The 8,428-nt window shown below is 44.4% G+C and overlaps 4 protein-coding genes across 4 annotated transcripts, besides 25 other annotated features; all 4 read right to left on the bottom strand.

The window, feature by feature from the left end:
• Nucleotides 1-7: part of a microsatellite that runs on past the window's edge.
• Nucleotides 1-8,428: part of a sequence feature (heterozygous, non-Esmeraldo-like haplotype) that runs on past the window's edge.
• Nucleotides 17-259: a mobile genetic element.
• Nucleotides 730-750: a sequence feature (AT_rich).
• Tc00.1047053506473.6 (hypothetical protein, conserved) lies at nucleotides 938-1,702 on the bottom strand (the record flags this gene model as incomplete). The annotated part of the gene is made up of 1 exon (XM_802442.1): nucleotides 938-1,702. The coding sequence occupies one exon, from the start codon at nucleotides 1,700-1,702 to the stop codon at nucleotides 938-940; it is 765 nt and encodes a 254-aa protein (XP_807535.1).
• Nucleotides 1,862-1,898: a microsatellite.
• On the bottom strand, nucleotides 2,106-2,711 carry Tc00.1047053506473.10 (hypothetical protein, conserved; the record flags this gene model as incomplete). The annotated part of the gene is made up of 1 exon (XM_802440.1): nucleotides 2,106-2,711. The coding sequence occupies one exon, from the start codon at nucleotides 2,709-2,711 to the stop codon at nucleotides 2,106-2,108; it is 606 nt and encodes a 201-aa protein (XP_807533.1).
• Nucleotides 2,807-2,828: a microsatellite.
• Nucleotides 2,945-3,823, bottom strand: Tc00.1047053506473.14 (hypothetical protein, conserved; the record flags this gene model as incomplete). The annotated part of the gene is made up of 1 exon (XM_802443.1): nucleotides 2,945-3,823. One exon carries the CDS (start codon nucleotides 3,821-3,823, stop codon nucleotides 2,945-2,947), a length of 879 nt encoding a protein of 292 aa, XP_807536.1.
• Nucleotides 3,854-3,899: a sequence feature (CT-rich).
• Nucleotides 4,212-6,149, bottom strand: Tc00.1047053506473.20 (DnaJ chaperone protein, putative; the record flags this gene model as incomplete). The annotated part of the gene is made up of 1 exon (XM_802441.1): nucleotides 4,212-6,149. One exon carries the CDS (start codon nucleotides 6,147-6,149, stop codon nucleotides 4,212-4,214), a length of 1,938 nt encoding a protein of 645 aa, XP_807534.1.
• Nucleotides 6,180-6,199: a microsatellite.
• Nucleotides 6,521-6,545: a microsatellite.
• Nucleotides 6,581-6,610: a microsatellite.
• Nucleotides 6,700-6,721: a sequence feature (AT_rich).
• Nucleotides 6,817-6,847: a microsatellite.
• Nucleotides 6,958-6,984: a microsatellite.
• Nucleotides 6,979-7,010: a microsatellite.
• Nucleotides 7,080-7,106: a microsatellite.
• Nucleotides 7,203-7,227: a microsatellite.
• Nucleotides 7,611-7,632: a microsatellite.
• Nucleotides 7,792-7,864: a sequence feature (CT-rich).
• Nucleotides 7,869-7,892: a sequence feature (AT_rich).
• Nucleotides 7,925-7,999: a sequence feature (T-rich).
• Nucleotides 8,028-8,075: a microsatellite.
• Nucleotides 8,130-8,157: a microsatellite.
• Nucleotides 8,231-8,266: a microsatellite.
• Nucleotides 8,274-8,316: a microsatellite.
• Nucleotides 8,349-8,369: a sequence feature (AT_rich).

Consider the following 8,428-nt stretch of genomic DNA (forward strand, 5'->3'; position numbering starts at 1 on the left):
GTGTGTGCCTTGATAGCTCACGGGATGCCGGATTTTGGGCTCTTCCAGTCACACGACCCCGCCGCAGTGTGGGGATCACAAAGTGGGCGGGCGGGACGGCAGAAGCAAAAACAATTAAACATTGTTTAGATGCCTCCCTGCTTCCGGAACCGCGCCAGTCAAAGGTTAATAGGGAAAAAGTTCGTACGGAGTTCTCTTTATCAGGTTGTATATTAAATTATATAGCCAGCCTGCCCCGCGAACATTTTCACAATCTCCTAAAAACTCCTCCGGGAATTTGGGAAGAGGCTCGTCCTCAACGCCCACAGAAGGAAAAGAAAAAAGAAAAATGGATGATCGTCAAAAAGCGCTCAGGGGCGACGTTGCAGTTTTTGAGCGGAAAAATCATTCAAGACGAAACACCGGCAAGGAAACTGAAAACCAGGCTTATCCACGCAAAAAAAAAAATATATCCCGGGATACGGGCGAAAAATGGCCTGCTTGCATAGATCCAGTGGAGGGTCCCGCCGCAGCGCGGTTCTGAAGATCGGAGTGGCGCAAAGTTACTTCTGCATAAATGAAATGGCTTATTGCAGTAAACAACAACAAAAAACGAAAACACACGGTGCCTCAGCGTGTTGAAATCCCTTCCGTTCAAACGGACCATAACTTTCTCCATAAGAATAATTGTGTCGCGCACAACTCCCTCCGCCGGGACATTTTCAACCATGAGACCCATTTTTTTCCCCCTTTTTTTTTATTTAATAAATACTGTCTTTTCTTCCGCGTCTGAATGTGAACAACAACAAAAACACTACTAAGCAAAGGAGCAAAAACAACAACACGGGAATGCGTCCGGGTGGCTGTGGTAAGAAGGAGTGAAAGCCATTGCTTGAGAAACCGAAAAAGGCGTAATAATAATAATATTAATAGTAAAGAAATTTCTTAGGCTGTAGAATCACTTCTTCCTTTCAGGCATCTTCCCCGTTTTCCTTCGTAAACCCAATGCGCGTGAGGTATGGGCATCGATTTCTCGCATTGCAATGCGGTATTCGTTCCGCATCCACGGTACAGTGAAGGCCACCGTTGCAAAAAAAGAAAACAAAAGCGCTGCCTTGATGGCTATGACAGGCCAATCATCCACTTCGTCCCCCTGTAAACGGGTTGCCTGATAAAAACTCACGAGAAAGGGGAGGAATGAAGCCATACATCCCACCATATAGTGGTGTGAAGTGAAGATTACATGGATAAGCAGTGAAGAAATACCCCAGTATTGAACAATGTAGAGAAGCACCATGGGTTCCAGAAATCCATCAGGTGTGGTTAGCACCCGCTCCGCCCATGTTGGGTCTTTAGCGGCCACCTGCATAAGATAAAATACCACATTTGCTAAACAAAGTAAAAGCCAAATGGTAAGGAACGCTGAAAAGAGTGGTGCATTAAACCTCGACGCAAACAACAGCGCACGTGAACTGCCAAGGTTGGCGGAATACCGACAGGCCAATCCAGGATTTTGTTTACCCGATTTCATGCGACCAATAAATGGAATGAGCATGAAGACAAAACAAGTAACGAGTGTTATGCCAATGATTGGAATAAGGAGTGGCAGGTTGGACTCAATATTTTGCCAATCCATACAACTCACCACAATTTTTTTTTCTTGTTTCCGTTGCCAGGCGCGCAGCTGTTCTTCCACATCGGTGTAATTGCGGCTCGTAGCCATAATTTTTTTCTGTTTATGCTGGCACCAATTCACGATTTATCCCTCGCTTTGCCTTTACTTGCTCTTGGTACTATATCGTAATCCGCTTTCCTCAATGCAAGGAAAAGGGCAATGCCGGAAGGAAAACGCGGGAAGAAAAAGAAGGAAAAAGACACAAACATAATAATAATAATAATAATAATAATAATAATAATAAAAGCCGGACGTAAACAATCGATTATCCAAGCCAAAAATGAGCACAGAAGGAGCGTGCAAAAAAAAAAAAAAGAGAGCGAGAGAGAGCGCATGAAAGTTGAATTCACCACATAATGTCATGAGGGCTCAAACAGATCTGGAAATGCTTCTCTGTCTCTCCTCACCACACAGGAGCGCACACCGGGGCAGAGATTCAATACCACCCGCGCTACAGAAGGATCGGTGGTAAACGGAGACCTAGCCATAAATTGCCACTTCCTCCATTTTTGTTTATGTCACTCTCACCAACATTGAATAGACGATCCGTGATCTCATCTACACACATTATACCATAAGCCGGAGCTCGCACGAATCCTTCCTCCTCATCAGGGGCGTTATTTTCTTTGCTGTCAATTGTGCCTTCCAAATCCTCCACATATCCATAGACGCGGATCTTCCTGTAATCTTCCCACCCTACTCTCATTGCCTCCCGCATCATGGCTTCATTGCCAATAAGCCGAATAATAAATAACGCGGCCACACGCAAGTATTTATGAACATCCTGATGCAACATTGCTAACACAATTGAGGGGTCCGGTGTGATCTGAAGAAGTCGTGTAACATGACAAATAAATGGTTCAGGTTTCTGTAAGGGTCCAGTTAAACCTCCCACATATTGCGGAGTTATAAGGACCTCCAGTGTTGCTAGCAGCGGCTTGTGAAAACTGGATGCCATAGCATGGGATTGCATGATGCGGTGCCGGGTAGAGGGATCGAGCGCGGCCACCGCACTGCGCCCTTTTAGATTCCACATCATTCGCTTTTGACCCTCCATTGACCTCTCAAATCCTCACGGCGTGTTCAAAAAAAAAAAAAAAAAGATAAAGAGCGAGGAATTAAGAAAAGACATACACACACACATATGTAAAAAACAACAACAACAACAACAACAGACAATCGTGATAGTAGAAATGATGCTGGTAAAAGAAAGAGAGGTCCAAAAGAACCTACAATAAGCTTGGGTCATTTCAAACATCCAACCAAAGCAGTCGCTCAATTCAAACATTCCTATCGAAATGGCTTGACGGCTAACCATATCACAAGCGGCGCCTGCAGAAACGCGGCACTGTACGCTAGTAGCCTCGCGTTGGGAGGAGTCCGTCCTTCTCGTTCATACATGCGCATTACATTCTTAACAACAAATACACCGTTGGCAAACAAGATGTAGGTAGCCATGGTGCCAATGTAGTAAGCATCGCTTTCAAATTGTAAGAGCTCCCTCAAAAATACAATGATGGACACCGTAAGATACTTGTATCCAGTCAAGGCCATCAGTTCCAAAACGTTTATATCCGGCACAATACGAAGAATATAACTTACCATCTTTAACACAAAAACTTCACCTAAAAACCAGAATACTAGCGCTGAAGCAAAACCCAAAAGATCTTCATTTGTCACACGGTGGTGATGCAGTCCATGTACGAATCCAGAAAGGATGATGTATGTGACAGCACCCATAAGGGGCAGATACAGGTCCAATGCGTAAACGTTATTTGTGGGTAGGGCTGTCGAAGTCGTCGGATACGTGCGACCCGTGGCTGATATAGGTGAAAAAGGCGCTGAGTCTCCCCCAAAGCCGGCAGATCCTCCAGTTACTTCCTGTTCGCAGCCTGGTCCCTGCTCATCCTTCCTAAAGCTCCGGGTAAAGGGGAATAGTAGAATCCCCAGTTTTCTCTTCACATACTGATTATCAACGCGAAAATAGCGGTAAATGTTGGATATAACAGGCATATGCCGCATAAACTTCTGCTCCCCTCCTTGAAGCATGCTCTGACCATATTGCAGCCCCATCTGAAGCATTATCTCCTGAGGGTTACCACCCCATGGTGCCGGAGAGTTCGGCTGAGGTTGCGGCGAAGCTGAATTGTAAGGCGAAAATGCAGACATGTCTGAAGTGTTGTCCGCTTTTTGTCCACGTTTCTTTCTCTCTTTCTCTCACACACTTTTTTTTTTTTTTTTTTCTAAACCAGTTCTCTCTGTATTTGTGTGATCGCGTGCGCGGTAACTGATGGAGGCTACGTTCCCAAAGAATCAACCAAAAAAAAAAAAAAAAGAAATTCCAAAGAGGGAACCATCCCTTTGATGAAACACACCCTCCCGTACACTTACATTCAAAAAACTCATAAAGGCAACAAACAACCTGAGGGAGTGCCCCAAATCCACACAATACACAAACTTTCTTCTGTTCCACCTACCCACCCACCCACCCGGCATTCCTCTATTTGTGTGATCGTTCATTCATTAAATACCCTTTACACGTAGGTGGGGAATATGATTATTTACGCTTGTTCATAGTGCATAGATATTTATATCGTTCAAAACACTCCTTGGCATTTTTGCCGTCCACCATCGCCGCAATCTTCTGAAACTTATCCCTTTCCTTGTATTCCTTCAATTCCCGCAATCCCTGCTCCAGCATTTTTTGCTGCTTCACCGTCCAATCCTCCGTGGATAGAACCGGGGGAACTGCCGCTGCCGCTCCACCTGCAGACGGTGGAAATTTGGATGTATTTGAAAGAGGGGGTTGCTTTTGCACTGGAGTACGCGTGTTCTGGCCGCTGTTATTTGAATGATTTAGTGCGGCTGTAATTTCATTCAACTTCCTCATTGCCTCCTCCTCCGTGAATTTACCACGCAACATTTCGGCAATTTTTCTCCAACGGTCTACCGCTCCCGGTGGGTACTTTGCGGTTGCCTTCTGCAGGCGAACCAAATCCTCCTCGTCCCAGTTTGCTGTCGGTTTGGGGGTAATCTTCTTTGCCACCTCAACGACATCGGTGGAAGACGGTGGATGCTTCTTGATGGGCTCGCCGTACCGCGTCACCCCAATGCGCCGCTCGTTTTCCTCAACAAGTGCATTGAAACGGAGAACCGCCTCCACGGTTAAACCCTCCTCCTCGTCATCATCACCGATCCTATTACCAACACCCTCGCTTCCTCGCGTCGTGTCGACAGGACGACGCTCCGTACTACAACTCATCACATCCGAAAGGATAGCGGCGGCCTGCGCGGGTGTGCTAACCTTTGAGAAAATCCACACGACATTTGGACGGCGCACAGTGTGCGGCAGCAATTTGTTCGTCGTTGTTTCATCAAGGAGGCCATGCTGCTCCAGAAATGCCAGCAGGTCTCTTTGTGCCTGACGAATTTCATTTTTAATTTCCAATTGTTTTCGTTGCGCCTCCTCCCGCTGGAGGCGCTCACGTTCCGCCTCTTCCGCACGCCGACGTTCTTCTTCCTCACGTAATTGACGGCGTTTCAGTTCCCTCTCCTCCTTCTCACGCTGCCGCCGGGCTTCGTCTTCCTCTCGCTTACGGCGTAGTCGGGGGTCATTTTTTCGGGCCCGCTCCACAAGCGTCCGCAGGCGTTGCTGCTCCTCCTTGCGGAGGTGATTCAGCTGGCGCTCATTCCCACGTGCGTAGTAACGCTTCTCCTCGCGGCACATGCTATCGTCTATTTCATCAAGCTCCACCAAATGAGAGAAGTCACGCCAGGACTGAAAATGCGCCCAGCGGTCATAAAATCTGTACACCGCCTTTAGGCTTGTGTTGTCGTCACCAATGGACGGTAGGTCCCGCTCGCTGCTCCACTTCTTATTGCGCTCAAATACAGGTCCAAAGGTGGCATAAAAATCCGCATTTGCCGGCAACGTCTCATTGGGAATCGAGTCATCAAAGGGCCGAGAGGAGTCGTACGCCAAACGGGTTTCAGAGTCCCCAAGAATATCAAAGGCGCGCTGCACCTTCTTGAAGGCCTCATCCGAATGGTCCTTCTGTTTGTCCGGATGTGTTTCCAGACAGCGGCGGCGATAGGCCGTGCGAATCTGCTCCTCCGTCGATCCATCATTCTGACTCAGCTGAAGCACTTCATACCAGTCAACGCCCAAATCCTCGTCCGTCAATTTAACAAACTTTTTCCGACGAAATGTCTGCTGCCGTCGTCCCTCTCCGTTCCCACCGGTGCTGCCGTCATCGCTCTCGTCTAAATCGGAACCACTCATTGCATGGGGGTCTCCGTGACGCCGTGAGTGCTGCAGCTGTTCCTCCACCCACACCTGCGCGCTCGTTCTCGCCTGTTGCTGCAAGGCTAACCCACGCGGAAGCACACGCACTCTGGTTGCAAGACCAAAGAAAAGTTTGGGGTCCACACGAAAAGGGATTTCCTCGGCCCCATCCTCCAGCCGTGGAATTTCGGGCACCGAAAAGGCCAGCATATTTTTTCTCCCTACAGAAATAGGAGCAACTATATATATATATATATATACGTGTCTGTACCCCTTTTCTCTTCACTGAATGGTCCCTAAAAAGATAGAGGAAGGGATGGAACACGTCACATGACAACAGCAACAACAACAGCAAGAAGAAAACACACCCAATAAAACTAGTAAAGAGTAAAAAAAAAAGACCCCCACACATACATTACAAAAGAAAGAAAGAAAAAGATTTCTATGGACATGTTGACGCACTGCCACGCGATTGCAGAGTCAAGGGCATAGGTGTAAGTTAAGCGGCGCCGTATCACACCTTCTTTTCCTTCTACTTCCTGTTTTCCACAAAAACGCACAACCCACACGCACACACACACAGAGAGAGAGAGAGAGAGAGAGGGACGCACCCCAACGCTTTATTCATCACTCACTCGCTTTTCCTTTCTTTCTTTCCTTCTTTTTTTTTTCCCTCAAAAAAAAGTCCGCCACAATAAATATTAAATGGGAACAGCAGCACAAGTAGCAGTGGCGGCGCTTACCAAAAGAAGAAAAAAGCATTATATATATATATATATATTGATGGATGAACTCAAACCCGACTCCGCATCTTCTCTCTCTCCTCCCCTTATCACATGCCTGCTCGTTCATAATCTCACAATTTCCCCGGTTCTCATTCTTCTCTCTTTTTTTTTTTTTTTTTTTTTAAGCTTAAACAGATATAATTACGTTTTCTTCTTCCCCCCCCTCCTTTTTTCTTTCTTCCATGTCGACTCCATGTCTCTTCTGTGCTCTTTCCGTCTTTACACACACACACAGAGAGAGAGAGAGAGAGAGAGAGAGAAGGGGAGGGGAGGGGAGGGGAGGGGAAAGAACGACACACGTCGTTTGAAGGGGAAACCATCAATGAGACGGGCTACGGCGTCACATGCTCATTGCCAACAACAACAACAACAACAACAACAATGGCTACAGCAAACAAAGACTGTTTAGGCAAAGTGGACCAGTATAACAAGAAGTGTCCGCCAAATATACAAACAAAAATAACAACAAAAGAAGACAAAAATAAAATAAAATAAAATAAAATTGGAAATAATAAACTGGAAAAATTTAAATGCAAATTAGAGACATTCCGACCACCGTGAGAAATAACAACGGACACGAGAGCATCCATTAACTGCAAAACAGTTGGATACGATGTACGCTATTTATTTATGCCCCACTCTCTCTCTCTGTGTGTGTGTGTGTATGTTCATTTTAGTCCCACAAAAGAAGGAATTATCATATTAAAATTGTAGATGATGAGAGCACATGTGAGCAACGCCAAACAAACCGAGTAAACAAAGATACATGCATATAGATAGATAGATAGCCAGATATAGATATACATGTATATTATACAATAAACAACAACAACAAAAATATAACCAATCAACGGAAATTAAACAAACAATAAAAAACAACAACAACAACAAACAAACAAACAAACAAAGATTGTCTGCCAACAGCAACATCAGAGGGTGCGGTGCGTGTTGGAGGGGTGGTGGTGGTGGTAGGATGGAGGAGAAAACAAAAAACAATAAAATAAAGCAAAAAGGCATTTCCAACCCCCGGGGCAAGCCAAAAATAAATAAAAAATGAATACGCACGCCCTCTTTCTCCTGTGTGTCTTCTTCTCCTTCATCTTCCGTCTTTTTCTCTTCTTTTCCTTTTCCCTTCACTTCGTACATATAAATAAATATATATATTTATGAATCCGCCTACACGGCTGTTATTTTTCCGCGTTTATTTATGTATTATTTTCTTTTCGTTGGCCTTTTTTTTTTTTTTTTTTACTGTTTGTTTGTTTGTGTTTTCTTGTATGCATTTACGTACAAAGACTTATGTTTATTATTATTATTATTATGATTGGTTTTATTTTATTTTTATTTTATTTATTTTTTTCGTATTCGTTTTGTCCCCCTCGTTTTATTGTTCGTCTTGTGGATTTAAATAAATAAATAAAAATAAATAAATATAAATCTCAGTTTGAATGGGCTCAATATTATTTTTTTTTTTTCTCTTTTTTTCTTCCATCCTCTCCTCTTCTTAAAAGAAAAAAGAAAAAAAAAAAAAAAGGAACAAAACGGGGGTAATAAAAACAGAGGTAAAAGCAATAAAAATAAAAATAAAAATACACACGCAGATCGCATACGTAAAAAGTAAAACAATAATAAAAATAATAATATTGAGGGATGGGTGCAAATAAAAAACAAACAACACACACACACACACATATGTATAATATT

This window comes from Trypanosoma cruzi, genomic scaffold, assembly GCF_000209065.1.
Source record: "Trypanosoma cruzi strain CL Brener 1047053516569 genomic scaffold, whole genome shotgun sequence".
In the NCBI taxonomy this organism is placed as follows: domain Eukaryota; phylum Euglenozoa; class Kinetoplastea; order Trypanosomatida; family Trypanosomatidae; genus Trypanosoma; species Trypanosoma cruzi.